The sequence below is a fragment of the Colletes latitarsis genome, chromosome 6 (assembly GCF_051014445.1).
Source record: "Colletes latitarsis isolate SP2378_abdomen chromosome 6, iyColLati1, whole genome shotgun sequence".
Classification (NCBI taxonomy): Eukaryota; Metazoa; Arthropoda; class Insecta; order Hymenoptera; family Colletidae; genus Colletes; species Colletes latitarsis.
This window is the reverse complement of record NC_135139.1, coordinates 11,396,853-11,423,496: the sequence shown is the minus strand read 5'-3', so window position 1 is coordinate 11,423,496 and position 26,644 is coordinate 11,396,853. Positions and strand designations below refer to the sequence as shown.

The 26,644-nt window shown below is 36.9% G+C and overlaps 1 protein-coding gene across 7 annotated transcripts in view; it reads left to right on the top strand.

Annotated features, from left to right (window-relative positions):
- LOC143342394 (dystrophin, isoforms A/C/F/G/H) overlaps positions 1-26,644 on the top strand; it is a 655,322-nt gene that overhangs the window by 121,423 nt on the left and 507,255 nt on the right. For all 7 annotated transcript variants that reach the window (XM_076766217.1, XM_076766218.1, XM_076766213.1 and 4 more), the window contains one exon: positions 21,635-21,740. In XM_076766217.1, coding sequence (XP_076622332.1) covers positions 21,635-21,740 — 106 coding nt within the window. The remainder of the gene's footprint in view (positions 1-21,634; positions 21,741-26,644) is intronic.

Here is a 26,644-nt window from a genome sequence, read left to right as displayed (position 1 = left end):
TTTTGACGAACTTTCCACGGCCAACTTCCCCTGCAACGATTCTCGTAATTAGTGTCCCGCGAGTTCGGCTGTTAAATTGAAATTACTTTCGGATTATTTTGATTCGAACGGAGAGGGAACGTTCTCCGCGAGACTTTTTCGCGCGTTACGCACGTCTGAGCGAAGTTTTACGGAGTATTTTTGAATAACTGAAAAAACCGGATATTTCATCGTCGACACTCGTTATCTCCGAGCGAATATTTTTACGATAACGACCACAAAAAAGCGGTTAAAAATCCCAATGTTAATGCTTGGTGATTTTAAAAAAAAAAGGGAGAATAGGTGGGAGTCTCGGGTGACAACATTCGATTTTCAGATTAAACTTTTTAATAAAGTAAAATTAATCCCTCTGGATGGAAAGAGAGCGATTGTTGAAAGTAATTAAACATTTATTTCTTAGTTCACTTATGTTATTGAAAATTAAATTTAGCACTGTTGGAAGCCAGTAGGCGAGGAGATATTTTCATTTTATGTAAACAAATATTCGTGTTTCGTTCGTAAGTAAGAATAAATATTGTGAATAAATTGTTTTCTGTTTTTTTTTCTGTTTTGGTTAATATTGATCGATTCTATCAGTTTTTTATATTTCCATTTTCTACATCGGTACATTTATATACATAGTGGCTTACTACTATGAATATTACTTAGAAATATTAATTTTAGAATAGAGAAATTATTCTTATTAGAATATCAGGAATAGAAAGGGTAAATGGTTCATCGACAATTTATTTTAATTCATTTTTAAAATAGAAATGTATAGAAACTTGGAAGAAGTTCGCCAGTCTTTATCACTGTGAGAATCTTTAAAATAATAATATATTTTGACCAGTATTCAAAATCGATATCTTGGTATTTTAATGGTTTTCTCTTGTATTTATTTTGGACCGTAGTCGTGGGATTTAAGGTTATTCCTGTCGACTATATAATTTTCTATTTCCGCCATCTTCTTATAATATTTTGCGCCTCTGCCCGAGAGCATCTACGAATGAAATTTGACGATGAGCTGTAATGTATTCGTTGACGATAAACCAGTGCGAGGTAGACGGTCTGCATGATGTAAAATTTCCGTAAATTCGAATCTATGCATCGCGATGAAAGTACGTGATTTCTATATTCGAGAAAAAATATTTCCATCTTTGTGAATCCGGGGGAAAAAAAATTCTACCACTTCTGAATTTATAGGGTTAAATTCGTGAATATTTTCTCAACGAGTTCTTTCTCCGATAGTAATTTCAGAAACGAAATTCTAAAGGTGAAATTGACCGCCAACGTGGATGTCCGACATTTATAACGGAGGGTTTAGATTGCGTGTGCGCAGTGCGAATCTTCTTTGTCGACCCCTTCAGGATCCGATTAGGTGTCAAAGCAGCGACAGATTCGAGCTCACGCTTAACAACACGATCAAACCGTGTCAAACATCCGAGAGTCGTTCTTTACCGTGTAAATTTAATCATCGCTTTGAAGATAAAAGTCAAGATACAAAAACAGTAAATTGAGTTTTTACAATCGTGCTTCCCACTTGTAGCTTCTCTTGTCCGTTGCAATTAGAAAATTATGTTCCTGGGCTTTTTTACAGAATATTTTCTGAAGCTTTTAATCGAAATTTTAAATAAGATTTTAGTTATGTTGCTTATTTCCTAAATTAACGAAGTGGTTTTCGAATTGTTATTAACAGAATATTTTGTAAATTTTTGGAGGAAATATTTCATTAAACTGAATCGAATTGAAAATATATAGTAATTCTGTTTACTTAATGAAACTACTAAAATTAAGGAGTTTGTATGGATTCGAATATGCATTGATATAAATATTTTTTTCACTGTTTTTATGACCTAAATTTATCTGCAGAATATTTCTCACGCACTATGACACTAGATAGAATTAACAATTCACGTCTATGAATGATCTTAAAGAACAAACTATTTAATAAAATAATATTTTAAATTAGGAATTACTTGAAACGAAGTAAATTAATTTCCGTAATGACTTCCTCTTCAACGATATATCATTTAACAAAAACGATACATTAACACGGCAAACATTATTCAATTTCCCACTAAAACTTCACTGTTTTTTTAAAATATTTTTTTTGCAAAAGTCAAATTTGATGCATTGGGATTCCATTATTTTTTTACAGTTCGATATCGGTATGTTCCACAGCCCAGTGGAAGATAGAAAAATTTTTCAATTAAAACGAACAACTCTCGAAATTGCTACGACTGTTTTGAAACTGGTTTAAAGCATTTACTAAACGTCCCCCTCTGTTACGTGAAATTTCGTACTCTGTAGGCTCTATATCCCATAGGACGAAGGAGAGAAAAAGAGATATATAATACCGTTCCCTAGCTACCATGGATACCCATGGAAGCTGCGAGTTTCACTCAGTTTCACGACGAGCTTCCACCGAAATACGCGCGCTCGAAATTCATTCAGCCATGTTTTCTTAACCAACTAAATTTTAATCGACCTCTGCTCGTACGTTTTAATTTTATTCTGTTTCTCCTTTTTCCCCCCATCTTCCGTCGCGCTTGTAACAGTGTAAATTAATTCGTGCGCCCGCGTGATTTTTCTTCCCGGTTACGTTTACGCTTGGTTTGTTTGAATAGTGTGTCCGTTCGTTGGATGAAACTAATAAGATTTGTTTTACTATCACAGAGACGACGCCTGAACTTAATGTAATTACAAACGAAACGACTTAGCTTATAAATCGTTTACAGAAAATATTTTTATTCTACGCTTTCGTTTTGGTTTTCGATCGCGAACGTGTCTTCGTTAATTAATTTTTACACTCCCGTGTCCACGGAAAATTGACAGTGTTTTCGCAGAATGTACATCGATTGGATACGCGTGACTCGTATTAGACGAGTTCGTTACGTTCGATATTAATGAGAAATTTACGCAGTGGTCGTCGGGAACGAAGTCTGTAATTTGGGAATCGCTAACGAGCCTCTCTAACATCACGTAACGTTTCTCACGGCAAACAATAACGCCGTAGCTTAGCTATCAGCGCGTGAATTCGATAATGCGATTTTAACGAGAGGGCGCCAATGAAATTTCGACGACGATGCAACCGACGAAATACCAAATGAAACGAAAATCGATACAACGTGCGACCAACTTTCTCTCTCCTTCCGTCTGTCGGTGTCTTCCTTTGTTTGCTCGTAAAAAGACAAAGTGAAACGAGTTTTTCCGAAATATTTTATCGAAACGAAGTCCAAAGTAGTTGTTTCAACAGCAGCCTCTGCGCTTATTACGAATCTAATTCTAACAAAAACATAACTCTTCGTTTGATGAACTTTGACTTAGTATGAGAGGTAAACTTTACTACTCGGTTTCGAATTTTTTCCTTAGTGAAACAATATTCTTTACATACCTCGGTTTATGTGGATTTCAATAAATGTATTTGGGTTAAAAAATTACAGTATGAACTCGAATTTTAGTAATCGTAATTATATTTATGTATCTGAATTTATTTAGCATAACCCTTAAACGTGAACTAGTTCATTTAAAATTATGAAAGTTTTTTGTTTTACGAAAGAATAAGTCTACTCTGAGCTGCAACTTTTCTCTTATGTGTGTCTATATTTCAAACACGATAATATACGTACAAACACAAGAAATATCAACAATGTATTCAAGTCTGATTTTCATGAAACTCCCGCAGGTTCGTGGTTCAGATAAAAATAAGGGTCGCGTATTTTTCTTTGCGGAAACTCAAGGTTAAGGGGTGAAACGACCCTCCAAAGTTTCACCCCTGTAATGCTATCTGGAAAACCGTTGGAGATACAGGGAAGTTTTCCCAACAAATTCCCTACTGTTTTTTAAGGAACAGAATATGGTGTTCCGCGCTAGTAGATAAGTAATAACAAGAGTATTAAAAATTACTATTTTCTCAATTCCGTTACACGTACACACAGTTCAGACATTCTCTTGTATATCTAGTCTCTCTTTCGCATAATTATTAAGATGAAATAATATCTATCGTACAACGAACGATCGTCTGATAAATTATTCATTCAGAGAAACTGCGCAAGCATCGGTCAAACTGCAACAAATATCCGCAAATTCTCGGCCAACGGATAGCCAAGCAACGCCGATCGAACGACGAATAATTATCCAGATTAATCGCTCGGCCAGAAAAGCTTAATAAGCGTTTCATAAATATTGATTCCCAATTATTCGAACAATATCGAACTCGGAATTTCGAAGTATCTTGGGTTTGTCGCCGTTTGGATGCTGACTCGTCCTCGTTTAGCGCGGAACAGAGGCTCGAATCGACGCTACGATTACAGTAAATTCGTTCCTAATTACATAATTACGCGGAGTGGAAGTTGTGTGTATTTCACGCCCCAACACCGGCCTTGTCATTGCTCATTTAGGAGTTTTGACATTGTGGCATGCCGCATTATCCGCCGCCTCGGTTGGTCCCACGGAGGCGCGCGTAGATTGACAGGCTGACAGTTGGTGGTTTGACGTCTCGTCACTTCGAATCCCTTCCTGCGTAACGCCGTCAGAGGATCTCTTTGTTCGAACGTTATGGTTACGCTTTCGTACGGGCATATTTCACGATTTACGTTTCTGGACGGAATTACGCGCGAAACGAGCAACAAGATACTCGACTAAAAGGCACAAGAATTATCGTTAGAATACTGCAGTGGATAAAAATATAAACCCTCCACTGTTCGCGTAATTTAATTTTGTCTACTCCTATACTTAGTTGTAAAATACGATACGTTATTTCCGTGGTCATAAACTCATTTTTTTGCTGTTTCTTTTTTGTAGAAATTTAAAGTGCTCGGTGATACAAGTATGGCTACTTTACGTCGAAAATATGGAAACTATTGTACTTCTTTTTTGGACAACCTACGATGAACATTTGTGCCTGTTCGTTACTCGTTATTTCTATTTATGCTGGTATTTGTAAGTGTCGACGATGATATTATTTGTTATAACTGGACTCCAAATGTTTATACCTTTATGGGAAATTTTAATTCTCTAAAAACTACAGAATGCATTTAATATACAAAGATATAAGAAATACTTAAAGTAAGATACGAATTATTGTATTTAGGGATTGAGACAACCCTTTACAAAGCTCCCATTTCGTTGATTGTATTAATAGTTATAACAAAATTTAATCTGTCATAAGATGGTAAATTAAGACAAGCTAAATCAACAAAAACAAATATAATGTAATTTTTAAAAATTCATTTGCAAGTAGAAACAACGAGTAATAAACAGACATGTAAACCTATATTTTTCATCGCAAGTTCTTATTCTTTGGGGGGACAAAAAGGAACTTTGTAACATTTTTTTCGTTTATTTCTCGTATCCTCGTCATGTTGTTGGGTTAGTCGAAGAACAAAACTGTGGTTCAGGCCTCAGTATGTTCCCCTCCTAGAACAAGGGTTTTGGTACCGCTACTCTGAGCTAAAAATTTACATTTAAAAGCCGTCTGCAAATTGGCTTCCTTGAGATGTTGATTTCAAAAGCTTGCCTCGATTCGTTGCACGTGGCTCTCCTATTCTTTTTTTGTGGTCGTTTGTCTTCTCTGGCCGGTTTGACTTCAACCCTTTCTCGAACATCGCTGGTCCCTTGGTAACGGCTAATTGTTTGTTGCTTACAGTATTTCACTAATGTGTAAAGGGTGCTACAAATAAGGGAGCAAAAAAACAACTTTGAACTAAATTTTACTCGCGATACAAAATTAATTCGTGCTAAATTTCAATCGAATGTACAATATAAAATTAATTTATTTCTAAAACATAAATTAGAATACAACACCGGCGATTTTAATTAATATAAGACAGTTCTTTTAATTGATGGATATAAACAAAATTAATTACATTCAATATAGCAATTGCTTTTTATAATTTTATTTTACATGAAATTATGTAGTAAATATAAGACAATTTTTTAGTTTGTTAGCGATCAGGGGAGGGTGCAAGTAGGCTGCTATAGTATTTCAGGGTCGAAACTAATTCATCTCTCGTATTTGTAGCATCTTTTTCCACGTTAACAATGATTTTACCGCCCAACGAACTGATGAGCACTGTCGAGGCAAAAATCATACTACGTAGGGGGTGGTTTTATATTTTTGGCCACCATGGTAGACTGCTTGTTTTGCGTTGCGAAGCGGCGCAGACAAAATATCGATTATCGAAGATTACCTGCACGACGAAAGGGATTTCACGTGCGCCAGGTTCCAGACGCGAGTACTCGCGATACGTTGAACACGCTTTTCAGGAACTCGTCGCGCCACGCGATCTACCCCCTCCAAATCTGTCCTCAGATTTGTGGGAAAGAGGACGACCAACGATCGAGACATTTTTAAGAGCATTGCGGTAGACACGCGTGAAAAATTTCAGGATAGATTATAATCATTTTTGTATAGTGGTCACTGGGAAGTTGAAAACATTTTCTTCGAGGTTTTATAATAGCGAAGGGTTGCTACAGATTTTTAAATATTGATGATAAAAAATTTATCAAAAAGATTACAGTTTATATGTTTCGTTACTCTTTAAATTACAATTCATTTGAATATATTAGGTTGGGGGAAAAGAAATCCATTATTTTCACGTTTATTTCAAGACTTTATTTAATATAAATTTCAAAAATTAATCAATTCGTGTCGCATCCAAACATCAAACTTCTTTTTGAATCAATTTTGAATTCAACATTGACTGTGACACTATCGGGACCACAAACACAATTCACAATTTCAGCCTTCTGGCTTGTATTTTCGTCTTCATCAAAGCAAAATTGTAAAATATGCCGAATTTTCTCTTTGTTAACTTCCATCTTTTACACCATATAACTCACAATTGAATCGACCAGTCAAAAAACTGTAAAAGAATTTTTTAGTACGAAATGCTACTTTTCCAACGACCACAAGTCTAAATTTGTTTGGTCAATACTTTACGAGATATCACTACAGCCATCTAAGTGAGAAATAATGGATTTCTTTTTCCCCAACCTAATATTTGTTACATAGACCGAGGAAGTGATTCGATTCAAAAATAAAAATAGTGCTCCTGGTGAATGAGAATTTAATCCTCCCAGGACTATTTTTTCCTCCCAGCTTGCGTGAAAAATCCTTTGTAACAGCGGTTGTTCAATAATTCTACATACGTTTACTGAAACGAGAACGAAAGAGTCGAAAGCAGGGGATGTCCTACGTTCGAGTGGTTGTGTGTCCGCGGTGCGCGAAACACGGAACGAATGGGTGTAGATTCCCGTCGGACGGTGCTCGGAGAGCCGAAGTGTATGAGTTACGAAGGAACCTGAACAAATATTAGTGCGATGAATGCGAACAGCCCTGACTGCGAAACTACCCTTTTCGGTCGAGGGAAAAAGAAGAGGGAAACGCGTTTAACTACGGTACGGGATACGAGTTTCGGCGCGATGGATCGAAAAGAGCCAAGACCGAGCACTTGGAGCACCGTCGTGTGCTCCGGCACTCTGCAGCATCGGTTCAACGTAAGTAGATGCAAAAAGGACTGGCGGGAAATGCCTACGAAACATAGAAGACGACCTCTGCCGTTGAATGGGGGTGGTTTCAACGACGAGGCGGCGGCACGAGATTCACGCCCGCCCCCGTACTAATATTTGCTCGCATTTAACGGAGTTAATGACTGTGACGGAAACAGAAATTTATCGCTCGCCTAGTTGCCGCGAGACTCTACCTCGGCGACAAGTGGGCAAAAAGAAAGGGTGGAATTACCGGGGAGGAGGGCTTAATATTAACCGGCAACTCGTAAACTTGCCAGCCGTTTTCTTCCTTTTTTCCGCTTTCCTTTGCGTTTAGTCAAATGGATGTAATTAAAAATCGTAGCCGTCGCGCGCGGAACCGCCGTCTGCCGCTTCGCGTTTACCGGTCTCGCGGTCTCCGATGCCCGCAGAGAATCCTCGGGACAATATTGGGTTTATGAGAAACTGCACTACGCTTCCGGAGTACACCGAGTTTAATTGCTCTGTTGGCGAATCGATTCTGTTCGCGTAGTTCGCGGTTTTTCTTTCCGAACGATTCGAACGACCGAGTTTCTTGCGCCAGGATAGCTCGATAAGTGACAAAATACAGAGAACATAATTTTTTTTTTTCGGCTCGTAATCTGTTTGGAGGTTTATACGATTTTTAATAGACGGTCGTTTCCATTTGGTAGCCATTTTTTCGTATTTGGGAAATTAATTTTCATCCTTGTTTAAAGCGCGTCGATTAAAATCTCTTTAATGTTTGTTTAATGAACGAAGAACAGTTTGTTCCCTGGGATATCTGGTTGTTCGATCGCTTATGGTGTGTATACTCGACGTCATAAATCGCTTGACTGGCGGGATTAAGGAGCTCTATAGCCACGTGTCCCTTATAACCATTGGGTACCAATAGCTTCTTGTCGATATCCTAAATTATGCTGCACCAATTCATAGGTTTCCACATCTGCACAATAGATGGACTAAAATGATAGTATTATACTGTACGGCGGTCAGTATTTGCAACTGTAAGTAGAAATGAACAGATATGGTCAGATGTACCATACAGTACTGTTGCAATTGTTAAATATTGACAGAGTTATGATACTATTCGGTTTACAAAGTTCTAATTAGTTAGATGATAGTAAGATCGACGAAAAAATAATTGTATTACACTATACTGCCATGAATATTTACATTTGTAAGTAGAAATTGACAGATATGGTCAGACGTGTCGTACAGTATTGCTGCAATTGTTAAATATTGATAAAGTTATGATGCTATCTGGTTTATTAAGTCCTAATTAGTTAGAGGATAGTAAGATCGACGAAAATATTATAGTTCTATGCTATACTAATGTGAATATTTATAACTGCAAGTAGAAAAAACGAATAATGGTCAGACGTGGAGTTCAAGGTGTTCTAAATCACACTTGGAGTCCACGAATTTTCTGAATTGAATTTCTCAGAATTAATACTTCGCACGAAGACATGCAATTCTCTATTTTCAATATATTTTTACACGAAGAATCATTTTCTTCTCAGTTGTACGATTTTTACCAGTTACTGCTTTGGAAAGTGTTACTAGGAAAAATTAAAACATTCTAGATACTATAGCTTTCAGGAAAATTTACTCTTTTTCGTATTTTTCTTTGAATCTGAACACGCCAAGGTCGTGTTTAGACTGTATTCAAGATCAATCAAGACCACATATAGGAAAATGTCAATTGTACAATTTCAATCGTGTTCAGTTCTAGTATTCTCATGCTGTTCAAAAAATTAGTGATTCAATAGCTAACATCAAAAAATCAAAAACGATGCTTGAGAGGGTAAACATATTTTCAAGTGTTACAGGAATTTTGCATTTTTTTTTCTTGTAGAAACTCTAGGCGCTATAGAAATAAAAATTCATGAAAAAACGATACATCCATAGTAGAGAAACTTTTCGCAGCGACTGTACGGTCCTGATTTCTTAGCCCTTTTCCAGTCGTCTTACGAGGAGACTCTTTTACCAATCCCATAAAACGTTCCACGTACTGCGCTTTCGAGTTTGCTCTGTTGTTCGATAACTCGTTTCCTCGTTGCTCCTAATCTCCTCGAACCGAAGGAGACAATCGAGAGCCGTGGCCGCAATCTTTCCTGGTTCGACGGAGTCATCGTCGTTTCAAGCCGGATTGAGTTGAAACGAGAGGAGCGTTCCCTTTGATGCTCGTAAAACGAATTTCACACGAATATTGTCCGAGGATGCACGCGTTCCTCCCCAGGAAGAATCTCACGGTCCCGTTGTCCAATAATTTCGTTCTTTTTTTTCCTCTACTCCTCTCGCTTCTTTACTCGCTGCGATGCAATAACAACGCTCTCCGCGCTACCCTTTGACGTCCCTCGCGTACCCTTTGCAAGGATAGTCGCGGCGAACCGTTTCACCAGGCAAATAGAAAAGAAAATTAACGACGTTAGCGAAGATCTTACCAAAAACCACCCCTGGATACATCGTCGAGTTTTTTTCCTCGCTGAAGACGTTAGGTCGGTTTAGAGGGATATCCTTTGTTGCGCCGTAATTCCGCTTTCTTTTGCTCCTTTCTTAGAACCTCCTCTTCCCTCTCTCTTTCTCTATCTCGCGTACATTCTCTGTCTCCCGTCTCGCGACTCTCTTTCTCCCGTTTTCTTTCCCGTCTCTCTGTACCGGGGTTTCCGTAAAAGCAACGTCCCGTCCGTCCGGACTCGTGGCGCTTTTTGTCGGCCGCGTATCGCGTAATGCAACTTCCTTATGCCACGTTCCGAGCGTGTCTCGTTACTTTCGCAACCCCGCGATCGTTAGTTCCGCCAGCGAATAACTGGAATAGAAACGAACCTCGGGGCGTCGTATATTTTCTCCGAGCGTTGTTAACCCGAACCTGATTTGCATTAATCGACGATAAATCCATGGGGTTGTTAAAGGCACTTGATGCGGTTGCGCGGAGCTCACCGGAGCGTACTTTGGATAATAAAATGCTCGTTTAGAGGGATTTGCCTAGTTTGAATCCTCTTATTTTTAAAGAAACTATCGGAAGTACCAAATTTAAACTTTATACGATGTTTATTCGAGACTTGTGGTATACAAATTTTTTCAAGCACTGTTGGTTATTGCTTTACTTTTGGAGGTACGAATTGTTGATTATGAATACAATGTATAATGAATACTGCTCTGTATTTAGTTGGTGTCTGTACAAAGGTAAGGATTCGACTAACTCATACGGTGTGTGATGACCTGCTACGGCATATTAATTATGTACAAAGGATGGCGTTGCTTTCTTTTTTCAATAAACGTCAATGATAATGCGATGCCAGTCAAATATATCTTGAAATAAAGGTCTGTTTTATTATATTGTAATAATTTCCAAGTATAGTATTAGGTCGTCCCATACGTTCGTGCTGTTCGATATTCTGAAATTGACGAGCATGAAATTTGTAATTTAATAAAAAACCACCAACCACTTCAATAACTTATCTGTTTTAGACGATAGAAAGAAACATGTTAAACCAAGAGTTTCAAGGATATTCCCCTGGATTTAAACGGGGTACTCTGTATAATTTGAATTTGCTTGTCTCAATTCGAGTGTCGTGTTCTAACGCAGGCGCGTTTTACGAAGATGATCGGAAACATCGCGTAGAGGAATACTATAGAGATGGTCGCGCGTCGTAAATTTTCAGGAAAGCCAGGATCATTTATAGTCGGTCAAGACAGTCCTGTAAATTACACTTCTGTTCCCCAAAATTTGTGACGCGTCGTTTTATTTAGTCCACTCGTATGAATTACGACCCACAATCTCGCGATGCGTGTGTTACGACCCACGCGAAGTATCGAATAAAAATGGTGGACTGGATCACTCGTGCTAGGAAAAACGTATTGTTTCATAGTCGAGACGTTCGCCTGGTACCATTTCTGGTGCACGATTTTAGCGATCCAATAAATGGTGCAAATAAATCAAAAAATTATTTATCATTGACAAGATTCAAGAATGTACTTCCTGAGTTTTCAAGACCACAGTCCTGTCCTCGATAAATTTAATAGTAAGTTGCGAAGTTGGGAACAGGTTATAAAATTTGCAATATTTTACTCGCGTTTCTTATTTCTTTATTTAAATTATGAAGTTTAAAGTTAGTAGTTAATTCAATTTTCATCGATACCACGACGATTAATTATTGCAAAATGACGGGTGAGTTCCCTGAAAAAAACCCAGCATGGCCTCTTGAAGGATTTAAATCGAATTATCGATATCGAAAAATAAAATTTCAGAGACCAATAGTTTTGTAAGTAGTAGCTAAATAATTTTTTAAACATAGATTTTTGCACAAGAAAGTTGCTTGACAAAAGAGGAATAAAAGTGAACCTAATTTCCACTATATTTGTTTCATGTATTCTCGTAGGTAGATACAGTGATCATAAGGTTGGATAGAATCATTTTTCAGTCGTAATTTATTTTCATAAACACAAAAAATTGATACCTAAGAAGAAAGCAACTTTAATTCTTGTTTTGTTGCTAAACAGTCTCGTTAATTTGTTTCTTCTTCTCGACGAGAAAAGTCTTTTGTCTTCGATAAGACGTTCGAACAGTTTTGCTCGATCGTCGCGAGTGTTGCTTCATCCAGCGACACTTGGAAAAATAGTGGATTCGCGTCGCTATGGATGCGGCATAAGAAATCAGGGGATGGACACAGTATGTATGTTTTCAGGAACGTCGTATTGAATAATGCATGAACCGATCGAGTAAGTTTCCATACTTTACAACGGTTACCTCGCCACCCTTCCGGTAATGAACGGTATTACCGGGAGGGGGGGGGGGGGGGTGAGACGCGTCGTGTCGCTTATGAGGGAATATTTCATAGTTGGAAAAGTTATTCGAGCCGCTAGGCGAAGGTGACTTTAACCGGCAATTTATCTTCCGTCCATAGGGTACAGCGAATTCTTAGCAAAGACGAGGATCGTTTGTGATAAGACAGCTTTCCCCTTCTTTTCAATTACCTTTTAATTGGATTCGACGGAAAAGACGTAAACGTCGACTTTGCCCAGCGTGATTATTCGAGCGAAACTCAAGTTACAGAGAGAGCGAGAGAAGAAAATAGATCGTTAAGAGATTGCTCTTTGCACCGTCGATACACTTCGTAAACTTCACTCGACGATCCAGTTTCGTATCATTGTACGCGATATTGTTGAACTCTTTCCAAACTATCATTCTATCGAGTTGGTCAAAATGTAATATCAGAATTTTCGATCAAAAGCAGTAGTTACATAGGAAATTTTATTATCTTAGCTTTCCACAATTTTTTAATGCTCCGTGAAGCGAAGTACAATTTACTTAGGATCGCGATCTCGTAACGGTATTCTTGGTGAAAACTAAGGCAATACTGTTTGCGTTTGCATTAGCCTGATTAAGCGATGAAGAAGTCGGATATAGGTGTTCGCCACAAACCGCGATACTTTTGAAGGAGAGCGTCGAACTACTGGTCAAACGTTATCGCGGTTAGTTTATATTCTCGCGTTAGATTAGACAAAGCAGAATCTGATGTACTGATTACACGTTAATTATTCTCCATTTATCCGAAACAGTATGCATCGTTACTCTGTGTGGATCACAAGAGTTATACTAGTCTTTGAACTGCTTATTTTTCATAAATGTATGAATCTAACTCTAAGCAAAAAAAAGTTCGTCTGCTATATAGAAAATGTTTAAATTATATATTATTTTTCTCGTCTAAAATATTGGTATCCTTTGGATTTATAAAAAAGAATGCATATTTTTCGTTAATGAATCTACTTTGAATTACAAAATTGTTTCAAAACCTCTAGAAGAAGGAACAAAGTGGAAGAGTAAAAACGATGCATAAAAGAATAAAGTGTAATTTATCGAATGCAGAGCAATTCCACGCTAATTGCAATAAGTATGCAAGAAGCACTCGGATAAGCCGATATTATAATGTAAGCGAGTTCTGTTTTATCTCTGAAGCGTCCGTTTTAGAAGCTATTTCTGTACAGTACCTTTATCGTAACGAATGCTATAAATATCTCACGGGACCGAACGTTCATAGATCATGCAAGTTCCAATTACGTCAAATTGAACGTTAATTATGGAACAGTAGAAACACACAAATATAATGTACTTGTCGGATCAGAGTGTACTGATTGATACCGGTTCTCAGTTTTATTCTCGATACGACTGGAAGAGTCACAAATTAACACCCATAATGAGGTAATAAAACTCCAAAAACATAATCGTAATTATCATTTGATTTTTTTTTAAATTGCTGAGGCTTCGATAAGTTTATCTAACCCTACAAAAAATAATTGCCCGTTTCGCAAAGTTTTTAATCACCCTCGTTGCATGCCATCGACGAGCAATAATTTTCGTTCGAAGGAGGCAAATCTGAGTACGATCGCTGGGATCGACGGAAGCGGATTACAAAGTTCTGTTTCCATTTTTGCGAACATTAGTCAAGATTATGTTTTTGTCGTGCTGCTTGTCCGCGCAAAGCCTCGACGAAGAAGAAAAAAGAACGTCGGAGGACTCTCGGCGAGTCCGTTGACTGGGCGGATTAAAATGGACGCGACGCTAGGCGTTCCGGATATCACTTTTCCAGGCCGAACGACATCGTTCGGAGTGCAACGAGCGTCTATTGAAATTCCCGTGGCTCCTGTTTCAACGGATCGGATCCTACGGGGGTTTCCGATAGTCAGAGAACGAGGATAGGACAGCCTATTGGCCCTTGCGTTTTTGAATGAATCGAAGCGTAGTGCTCGGTTAACGCGCTCCTATCTACGGTTACACCCGATGATTCAACGCTATCGAAATCCCTTTTGTTCGGAAAAGTACCGAAAGATATCCAATTGGAAGGTATCTGTGCGGAACGAATTAAGCGAATTTAACGCGAAAGAGAACTGACGATTCTGTGGTCGCGAAAAGTAGCGGGATTCTAAGGATCGATTATCGTAGTGTTAACTGATTTTGATCCTACTCTTGGAGTATGAATCGGTTTGACGGTGAATAATGAGAGTTTGATAAAATTTTTTAGTTGTTTTGCACGTTCGTTTCTTTTAATTCATTTCTATGTTAAAATCACCGGTCATGAATCGCTAAAATCGTTTTCAAACGTGTGCAAACTTAACTGATTTTGATCCGACTGTAGAAGAATAAATTGATTTGACGGTGAATAACGAGAATTTTTTAGTGGTTTGGCACGTTCGCTTCTTCCAATGTATTTCTTGTCTTCTATGTTAAAATCACCAGTCATGAATCGCTAAAATCGTTTTCAAACGTGTGCAAACTTAACTGATTTTGATCCGACCGTAGAAGAATGAATCGATTTGACGGTGAATAATGAGAATTTTTTAGTGGTTTGGCACGTTCGTTTCTTCCAATGTATTTCTTGTCTTCTATGTTAAAATCACCGCTCTTGAATCGCTGAAATCGTTTCCAAACGTGTGTAAACTTAATTGGTTTTGATTCAACTGTAGAAGAATGAATCGGCGAATAATAAAAATTTAATAAAATTGTTTACTGGTGTTGCAAAAACATCGGTCTTTAACTGTTGAAATCGTCTTCAAACTTGTGTAAACACGACACCATCGACATTTGCTTTCTCAATAATTTCGTTTCTGCTATCGAGTTTTTTAAATTAAAAAATCGTGTCTGGTTTTTCGTCGGTTGTATTTTACATTCAAACGAGGAATTGTTTTTTCTTCTGCAAAATTAATGTTTATGGATGAGTCTGGTTGCGACAAAACAGCTAATATTCGAGAAACAAAATTTCAACTAAAATTTAACGACCTAATATAAATGTAAATAGAAAATTCAACTACGTGTTAAATAAAATTTAAAATTCTACGATCTTACCTCTTCTGTTTCAGACTAATAAGATGACGATAGATTTATTCGTTATTTGTTACATTCCAGAAAATTGCAATTTATTGTTTCTTGTTACAACCCTTTGTCGACTATTATTATGAATCAATTATTCATACAGACTCGAAACATTATATCAGTAGTATTCATTTCTCTTGATCTATCGAGTGAGTGTTTGTTTTGGTGTTATTTTATCATAATCTACTACTGTAATTTATCTCTTGAAATATCATTTCATAATGGACTAGTAATTGTATCAATATGCTAGTAATTAAACGTTGGTCTGCTGTATTTCAATTGTCTGTTAATTGCCAATGTTCATCAGCTTCCACTTGTTTGGAGAATAGCCCCAGAGGGATGAATCTGTTACAGAATAAATTCGTATCTTAATTTTGCTGAACTGTGTTTAAAAGTAATACGTGTTCTTTATTTTTTTTTGTATTGCACCTCAAACCTGAAACTTTTCATCAAGATCGATTAATATTCTCGGCGTGAGAATAAAATTACGACTGTTTCATATTCGTAGCAAGAATTAACGTTATTACGGTAATATTGCAACGACTTTTCAGCGGATATTTTTACGTAAAATCCTAATGTATTCCTCCTTGTCACCTTTTCTCTCATAAACCTGGCCACTGTTTTCACTTTGCATTAACAAAGTTCGTTTCACACGTGACGAAGTCCCCATTATATTGCGCCCACGCGAAATATTCGTATTTAAATTCGTATTTCCATAACGATGCGATGCATCATCATACATTATATCGTTGGATGCCTCGGTATTTCATATTTTCGTGCAACGTCTCGTTGAACCTTCTTGAGCGGCGCGTATATAGAGTGTCTCCCTAGAATCACTTCTTAACCTATCGAGTCCCGAACTCGCGTAAATTATTGGAAATACTCTTCTTCTTATTTTATAAATAACATAAGAAAAGTAACTGTATTTTATTCGAGATACAAATAAATTATTTTCAAGAAATTTTTTATTCCAGTTGATTCATTCATATTGAGTAACAGTTATTAGAGTTTCTAGTAAAATTGTTATTTTATTTAATTTTGACTGTGATAAGCAGTTAAATTTAAATTCGAAAATTTGTTGTTATTCCAGTAATTATTTGAGTATAAAAGTAAACATTTATTTCGGTGCGATATTATTTTAATGTTCATTTTTTGAATGCTTTTATTTAAAAAATATTCAAGTTTATGGCGATGCACGAAAAAATTTTGATGAAATCTGTTTATCAGTCGATTTGTTAACGAAAATATTAAAACTATATTTCTAATGGGACACCCCGTATACTCCGTTTCCGAGCCGTCGGTGACACGGAAGTAACGCACGATCGATTACACGAGAGGCTTATAAATAACTTCGTTTGTGCGACCGTATGGAACGGGATTAAAAGAAGAGACGATCGGATCTGAAATTTCTTAAGAATGTTTGTGCCGGTGGTCTCGACGAAAAAGAATATTTCTCTCACGCTGTGTCTCGACAAACATTGACGTATATTGAAAAGCTGAAGAGAACGACTCTGGGTGGAAGAGGGATTTAGTTATCAGGAAAAGTTATTTCTCTGTTTGGCAGGATCTCTGAGAGTATTTCAAAACATAAACCAAAGTAAAATAATGGCTGATGTAAAGGTAATTTTAACTAATAGACTCAAAAAGTGGGATAGGTTAATTTTAATAATTTTTAATATCCAATATTTCAACATTGTGTCCCAAAACTTTGATTTTGGAAAGCAGAACTTTTCAGGATAAATTTACACATATTTTTTTTCCCTGTAGTAAAAAGGAATTATTAGATTGTATTATTTATACATTAAGGTATGCCTTTACAAATTGTAAGAAAATTTATATCGACTAGTGTTCAAGAGAATAGATGTTGCATTCAAAATTTTCACTTTTTGTCCATTGATCCAACATTCAGAAAATTTTGAAATATTGTATGCAAGTTTTATACAGGGTGTTCGGCCAGCCCTGGGAAAAATTTTAATGGGAGATTCTAGAGGCCAAAATAAGACGAAAATCAAGAATACTAATTTGTTGATGGAGGCTTCGTTAAAAAGTTATTAACGTATAAAATTCCACAACGTACTGAATTTTTTTCTGGAAAGTGGGCAGGATTTCGAGGGTATGTCTACTGACCAAAAATTATTGTAATTGACTCCTACTACTAAATATAATTTTTTTAGAACGATTTGAAATTTTTTAATTTTGTCGAAAAATTTCACACCTTCTCGAATTTTTTTCTCGAAAGTGGGTAGGATTTCGGGTGTATGTGTATTCACCAAAAATGATTGTAATTGAACCCTAAAACGAAAAATAATTTTTTTTAAACGATTTGAAATTTTTTTTTTGGCCGAAAAATTTAGGCACCTACCCCCTGTCGATTTTCCTTAAAAAATCGTTTTCGTTTTTTAATCATTTTTTTTGACGCTCTACAGAAAAGTTGTCTAATACTTTTTTGTAGGTACCCATGAGCTCTACTCCAGAAAAAAGTTTCATTGAAATATATTCACAATTGTAGGAGTTATGGCTGTTTGAAAATTGGAACATTTTTATGGGGTTGTTCTCATTTTGCGGGGTTAAGGACCAACTTTTCGAATATTTTTGCAATTTCTACATATTCTACGCCAAAATACGTGTTGTTTGCTTTTTTAAACATTAAAATCGTCCAATCCGTTCAGAAGTTATGAAGTTTTAAAGATACGCATGAAATTTTGGAGTGATATTTCTGGCCTCAAATTACATTTTTGGTAAGGAATTTTTTTCTCGAAAATGGTTAGGATTTCGAGGGTATGTCTATTCACAAAAAATGCTTGTAATTGACCCCTGTAACTAAAAATAATTTTTTCAGAATGATTTGATATTTTTTAATTTCGTCTAAAAATTTCAGTATCTACTCAAATTTTTTTCTCGAAAGTAGGCAGGATTTCAGGGGTATGTCTATTCACCAAAAATGATTGTAATTGACTCCTGCAACCAAAAATAATTTTTTCAGAATGATTTACAATTTTTTAATTTAATTTTTTAATAACTTTTTAATGAAGCCTCAGTCAAGAAATTGATATTCTTGATTTTTGTCTTATTTTTACCTCTACAATCTCCCATTAAAAGTTTTCCCAGGGGTGGCCGAACACCCTGTATACTATTTCTCATTTGTGTGAAATTCTGATCCCCTAATTATCGAAAAATAAAAAAAACATAAATTTTTCGCTAATTAAATATGCATTTTCGATACGTTAATTAACAAGAAAACAATGGTTATTTTTATTAGAAAATTAATCGATTATTATGACCGAACGGCTCATCGAACTATCGTCATCTGTTGCTCAAGATTCTCAACAATCAAAACTTATTATCTTGCATACTCGCGGAAGGAAAAACCGTGTTCGTGTTGATCTTTGATATTAATTTTTGCTAGACTGCATCGATTCGTCTGGTCGTTTACCGTTGTCGTGATCGAAGAGATGCAATAAAACGAAGCGAACAGCGGCGTGGAAAACGAAGAAAGGGCGGCGAACGCGTTTCACGGTTAGTCGACTTTAGGAAAATTAATTCGATCGTTAGGCGAGCGCGAGAATGGGATTAGGATTCGGTGTAGTCGGGTGAGAAGGAGCCAGTCGTTCGGATGTCCTTTTATCTCGGGCTGCTGTAGATTAGCAAGACTTAACACGGTTATTGTTTTCGTAATCCGCTTGGAATCTCCGGTTCGGCAAACATTTTCACGGCTACGGTGCAGCGTGCGATAAATGTGTTATACGAACGAGGCATAATGAAAGTACATAGCACCGCTCTTCTTGCGTAATTTTTCACGCGAGCGATCAGCCTTTTAATGAAAGGCGAACGACCGTTATACTGCGTGTTTCAGCAATCATGCTATACACGCAACAGGGGTGTCAAATAGTTTTCGTTTCCGAATTATGAAAAAGTCACGGAACAAATATTTAATCATATTTTCGTTCATTCTTCGTTTACTATCGAACAACATTTTCTTACGCTTTTTTTGTCGATAACATATTTTCTATTCGACAATTGAAAGCTTTACAGACAAGTGTCAATAAAGCTGAACAAACTTGTATTACGTATTACGCGTTATCATATTTTATAATCCAATTTTCTCTCTCTGGGTTCGAAATATCGGGATAAATTACCAACACCCGCGAAGATAAACTAAAATTTATGACGCACATAATTTATTATCGTCAGTTGTTGGGATTCCAGGGATATTTTTTCCCCCTTCTTTGAACTGTATTTGCATTAATTAATCGTATAGTATGATGCAATATAAAGTCCATTAGAGCAAAATTATTGCGAATAATAGCGGCGAATTTGCTCAGCTGTTGCTTCACAAAATACTCATGTTCCGCATTGTAATGTGAAACAACAGATGAGAATCACGGTTTGAAATTGAAAACAATGGTTAATTCAATGCCCAGCAGTCGTAATAATAATGTAAAATATTGTTCAGAAACTTTTAATGCTTATTTAACTTGCTGAATTCGTCTCGAAATAAAATCCTATATTTCCGATGAAAAAATGAATGAAAACAAAATCGATATTGATGTTTCAATAGAAGAATACAACTTCGTTATCTAGTTTGTCTGGTACTTTACTTTTAATGCGATTTCACGTTCAAACTTTATCGTTTGTTTCACATTTCACGTTGATGGTTTTAATAGTCTCGAATAATTGAACACTGGGTACGTTCGTTGTAACACCGGAAACAATTAACGGCGTCATTAAACCCTTTACATTGCATCGTTTAATAAATATAGAGCCAAAAGTTTCGTTTGGTCGCTGTTACGCGTAATTCGATGGCCCATACGATTATACGCGACGACAGAAACGAATAATAATACGTATCTCGTGTAGAAAATGCTAATGATCCCCCGAAAAAGCCACTCGTACTTGGTACAATGGACTGCGAAAATGGTAGCTCGGTTTCTAGAATGCCTACAGCCGATCGATAGGTCCGTGTAGCAGAAAGCAGCTACAACGGAGGCAGAAACAGGTGATCGACCCGAGGGTTTCGCCGAACGTTTGTCTGGTAATCCTGAATATTACTTTCTTGTCCTTAGGCACGATAGACAAAAGCAACAACGAAAGCAAACACTTACTATCTGACCTCAAAAAACTCAGACAACACGCTAGTTATGAATATTGCATGTACTATACAGGGTGTTCGACCACCCCTGGGAATAATATTAATGGGAGATTCTACAGGTCGTAATAAGACGAAAATCAAGAATATCAATTCCTTGACTAAGGCTTCATTAAAAAGTTATTAAAAAATTAAATTAAAAAATTTCAAATCATTCTGACAAAATTATTTTCGGTTGCGGGACTCAATTACAATCATTTTTGGTGAATACACATACTCCTGAAATCCTACGCACTTTCGAGAAAAAAATTCATTATTGAGAATATAATGTCTGACCATAACTGTCTGTCACCCTGAAAATTGAAAAATTTCAAATCGTTCTAAAAAAATTATTTTTAGCTAGAGGGGCCAATTAGAAAAATTTTTGGTGAATAGTCATACACCCGAAATCCTACCCACTTTCGAGAAAAAAATTCGAGAATGTGTGAAATTTTTCAACAAAATTAAAAAATGTCCAATCGTCCCAAAAAAATTATTTTTAGTTGCAGGGATCAATTACAATCATTTTTGGTGAATACACATACACCCGAAATCCTATCCACTTTCGAGAAAAAAATTCGAGAAGGTGTGAAATTTTTCGACAAAATTAAAATATTTCAAATCTATTAAAATCAACATATTTTTACATTGACGAGGTATTGGTGTAACAAATTTATTCTTTCTCGTGGTCACTTCTTGTAGGAACAAATTTAAACAAAATTAAATAGCACACGTTTGAAAAATTATTTGAAATTAAATCGTACGTCAAGGGGTTAAGAATGCAAACGATTAATTTCGAGAATTTCGATCCTTTGGAGGCTCGTGTATATTCAGCGAACGCGTCGAAAATTTGTACAGCATTTGTCTGGCAACGAACCGACGTTTCCCGACTTCAATTGCCAGCCGTTAATTTCCCAACTTGTTCTACTTGCTGCTACCGAGAATCGAAGTTGCGATTCACGTTTGCTATTAAACACGAACGACACCGCGAGTGCCTCTTTCTTCGATTTACGTCATCAGCGTTCCTCCGCGCGCGTGGTTCCCGGGAATTTTAAAATCGTCCTCCAAGTTTTAAGTGGGAAGTACTGATCCTAGTCTGGTTTCCGCAGAATGTTTTACGAGAACTGGAACAGAAAAAGCCGCAGCTGGACGAGCTGGTTCACACTGCGGAAAACCTACGCGCGGACACGAACAGACAGCAGCTGCACGGTAAAGGTAAGTTCATGCAATTCTTTTTGTTTTCTATTCGACGATCAAATGACCATCCACGAAAAGAAATTTCGATTCGATTCCATATTTAATACTAGATTTTAGAACATCGATTACACGATGTTACTTTTAATTAAGATATAGATTCGTATCAGTAGATCCATCAACGTAAATGGCTAACAAATAATATTTATGAGGTTTGCAAGTCAAAGTATGGGATTTGAAACACGTTAAATTGACGTGGTTCCATAAATCTAGTGTTAAATACAAAGTGATGAGAAGCTTTAATAGATAAACTTTGTTTCTTTGTTTATATATTTATACGTATTTAAAAATATGAATTAGTTATACTACGGTATAGTTGATATTTATCATTTTAATTGTAATATTTATAAATAATGTTATAAACTTAACGATAGTAATGTAAAGGTAAGTCGTTTCTGTTGGAAGATATTAGTAGGACCTTCCTGATCTCATTGTTTTTATTTTGAACTATTCAACAATTAATCAAGGAATTATTCCAATATCAGAAAGATCTATTCGAGAGTAACGGAACCTAATGTCGTGATCGAAACGTTTACGAAGAAATAAAGCTCGTTGAAGCTTCTTCTTTCATTACTTTGAATTTAATTCGGAATTGCTCAGGGACGCATTGGTGTTCGTATCTTTCCATCGATGGAAATGCGTTGTTTAATTTCGTAATTTATTGGTTTTCCCGACGATTTATTGGTTATTTTCGTCTATACGACGCAAACTCATCATACCCCGATGGAAAACCGTGAAATGTTTGTTGGAAATATTAAATGGAATTTGATGTCGAATGGACTTTGTAACGACAGTATCGTTGCCGCAGGAAATCGATATTCGTATCGATATTTGACGACCTTAATAAGTTTTTGTCCCCGTAATTGATACCGGGAGCAACGTTTCTGCTTGCTGAGCACTTTTCGGAGCTCCCGGCGAATTTCAGAAGTTTAATTATCGGCCCCGATTGCTCAACTAAAGCCTGTAATAAATTGAACCATCTGTTCCCCGAGACAGCCTCCTATTACCAAGAACCTTGCTAGGGTGTCCCTTCGACTCGTTTCTTACTTTTGATTGAATGGATCCTATGCAAATGATTCGCAGCGTCAGCGAAAAAATTGTAGAAAAACTTGTGTCACATCCTAAGAAATCGTTCGAAGTTTATGCTAATTTCAAAGACAATTTTCAATTCTGAATGTCAATAAAAAATTATCAAACGTGTTCGATGACTTTACTAGTTCATACAGTTTTGTTAAGATCGATTAAACTCGTAGTTAATTCTATTCATAACTTTCAGTAGTATGCCCATCGTATAGGTAAACATTGTAAGTGATTTTAGAGTATATTCAATTAATTGTAGAGTACATTCAAGTAATTTTATAGTACATACAAATAATTTTAGAATGCATTCCAGTAATTTTTAAGATCTCATATTAAACTCATAGTTAATTCCATTTTCAATTTTCAGTAGTGTGTCCATCGTATAGGTTAACATTGTAAGAAATTTTTAAAGTGCATTTCACTAATTTTAGAGCACATTCAAGTAATTTTAAAGTGCATTCAAGTAATTTTAGAGTACATCCAAGTAATTTTAGAGCGCATTCAAGTAATTTTAAAGATTCCATATTATTTGGGACATCGTATGGTCGTAGGTTTCGCAATATCCTGGATCAAGCTCTATTTTTTCGAGCCCTACATCGATTGGAAATTGCTCGTCACGTTCGAAATTAGCTTTGCTAAACGCCGGGGTAATTCGATTGGTTTCGGAACTTTTTAAATCCGCGCGAATCTGGCGCAGATTGGCGCCATAGAGAGGGTCGAGCGGGAGATTAACGGCGGTGCCGCTAATTGTTTCAAGAGCCCTGGAAAACTCTCTCCCGTTGATGTCGCATTGTTCCTTCTATATTAGCGTGCCCGGTACTTGTCAGTCCCGTCTGGTACCTAGGGCCGTGCATTATAGCCAGACGATTCTTTCGTTCATTGTTTGCAGCGACCGCCCACTCCGCGCGAAATAGGGAAGAAAGGGTTCCCCGCGCATCAACCAGTTGTGCACATCTTTTACGTAATGCGTTGCAACTTGCATTCCTTGCGCATTCAAAGATCCCAATTAAACGCATAAATTGTTTAATGCAACAGTTAACGCTTCGTTAACAATTTATAATTGGTAACCATTATTTAACACAAAAAAGTCTTCGCGTTACTTATCATTGAAGCAAAGGTTCCTTCGAGAAAATAGTACCAAAACGTAATTTCTCTTTTAAACTACGCATCGAAGTATCGACTTTCAGAGTGTAAACTTTGTAAGTTGAGAACAGTGCTTTCCACTGAAAAAAATGTCGTTCGCAGTAAAAATGTTTAAGGCGATCAAATTTTCAAAGAATTTCTTTCTTCAAAATTCTTTGATGTCGAGTTGACTGTTGTAAGCTCTGATCGATGTAGATATCGCGTTTCCGTCAGCTTATACGTGCACCATCTTGCGCGAGAGTCTCGTCTAAGGTCGAAGTTGTGATTTCGCGGTGGTAAAGTTCATCGTGATCTATTTTTAACCGTGCTCGAACCCGCTAAAAATAATCCTCGGTGTTCAAAGTTAGCCAAGCTTGCCGCGCGGGGGGAGGGAAATGCAAAAATAAAAGGGTTCCCTTTATCGATTTAAAAGTCGCTAGCTCCGCGCGAGTTGCCGCTTTACGGCTGGCAACTTAGCGTCTAGTTTTCGGTGCGGGGGTGGCGTGCACGGGTATCCTCGAGATTGAACCGAGCACTGAAGTGGCTCGACACGGAAACCACCCTTCGTATATCGGAAGGCGGCCACGTTTCGGGCTTTTCATGCAGATTTTTCATAACGGTCACGTTATCAGACCGCGGTAAATGTGCACCTAGACTCAAGTGTTGCTGTTCCCTTACAGGCTTTAATTACGAGCACGAAACACCCGGGACGCTCTCGCCTTCCACCTCCATCGGTTGAACGCATCCCTTGTTCCGCGGACATGGGTTATTTTATGCATTCCACCGTTACTTCGGTGCAACGAAAAAGCAATCGAAACGTTGCACGTCGCGTCAAAACCATCGCAATTTACAATCAGAAAGAAATTTGCTGACACGCAAATGCGTTATTTTTAATGATGTTGGATAGAGGGACGAGTATTGTCAAGTACTGTCCAAATGATCATTGCGAGCAATTCGAGCTCGTCATGTTGCTCGATTACACCGCCATGATCATCGTCCATTACATGCCCATCCTATCGTTTCTGTATACCGCATATTTGGTTTGATAAATTTCCAATTTGTTCGTTAAGTGCGTCGAAGTTTATTATTTCGTATTCTGACCTCATCAACAGATGAGATATATTAGGTCGTTGCATAAGTTTTGTACTAGAATTCGAAACGATATTTCTACCATGAAATTTTACGAAGGACGATAAACCTCTTCTCGTTTGATAACTCCCATTTTGACATTCTCAAATTATTTAAAGCGTTCTAAGACGAACCATTCAATTTAAAAAGTAAAAGTTAAAATTCGCGTTTGCAAAGTTTCCTTGTATTGAATTACCCACTTAGAGAATGTTCGACCGTACGGTAGATCACGCATAGCGGAAGTCGGAGTTTCGAACAGACACCCTTTTATCGCGAGAAGCGGAGTGGAGTTCTTCAGGCTTCAACGTCGGTGCTAGTTTATTTCCCAAAGATATACGTAGGTGGATGCAACTAGCTGGCGTGTACGCCACATTGATTCCTCTTCTGGTGGATTCCGTATTCGTCGTCGGTACTTCCTTGACTTCTGACGAATAGCTGGGGCACGACGAAACCCGGAGGAAAACGTCTCGAGATAAGCCATAGTTTCGCTTTTGTCTCGATGTTACCGTAGTTCCGCGGGAGGAGGCGAAACTTTCTTCGAGTAGAATTCCACGCATTGTTTTTAGGCATGTTGCTAGACTGACGTCTCGCTTAATCGAATACTTCATCTTCTTCGACAGTGTTGCACGGAGTAGAAATTGGAAAATTAAATTCTTCCCGTGTCGTTAATTAAAACGTTTAGTTAATTCGACAGTACGAGGATTTGAGAGTCTACCTATAAGTCGGATTACTCGAGGAGACCTTCAGGGTTCGAGTGCTTTACAGAGGCTTTTAACACTTTGACTGCCACGTCACCCATATATGGGTGACAGGATATTAAGATACTAGAAAAATTTAATTCTCAAATTAAGACGTCGAGGGAAATAAATTTGAATAGAGTTCGTAAATTTTAACAAGATTACGAAAATAAGTACTGAAACAAATTTTATGTCATGTAGCTTACAATGGTCTAAAATCAAAATTTTACTTGTGCAGAATATTATACGGTTTCGATCTGACAGTGAACGTGTTAAAGGTACGGTCAAATGTTAGGAATTATTTAAATTTTTAGCGAAAACTATGAGCGAATACAATTACAAAATATAACTTGCGGTATATTTTTTTGAACATTTTAAAATTATTTTTTAAACTTTTATTTATTTTATTTTTTTAATTTATCTCTTTGACTAACTGATATTAATTAACCCCTTGACGTGCGATTTAATTCCAAATAATTTTTCAAACATATACTATTTAATTTTGTTTAAATTTTTGCGTACAAGGAATGGTCACGAAAAAGAATGTTTTACGAATACCTTGTGAATGTAAAAATGTGTTGATTTCAATTTATAAGACTTGATGATGAATGAGTAGCTTCATAATTGTGAAACTTAACATCAAGAACTTGTCACGAGCCAGATTCGTCATTGTATTGCAAGGGGTTAATTATGGTTAGTTCTTTTTTAGTAATTTATTTACTTATAACAGAACAGAATCCGAATTAGAATTCGAAATTTGTGTATTACATGAACTTCTTAAGACTACATTTGCCTTAT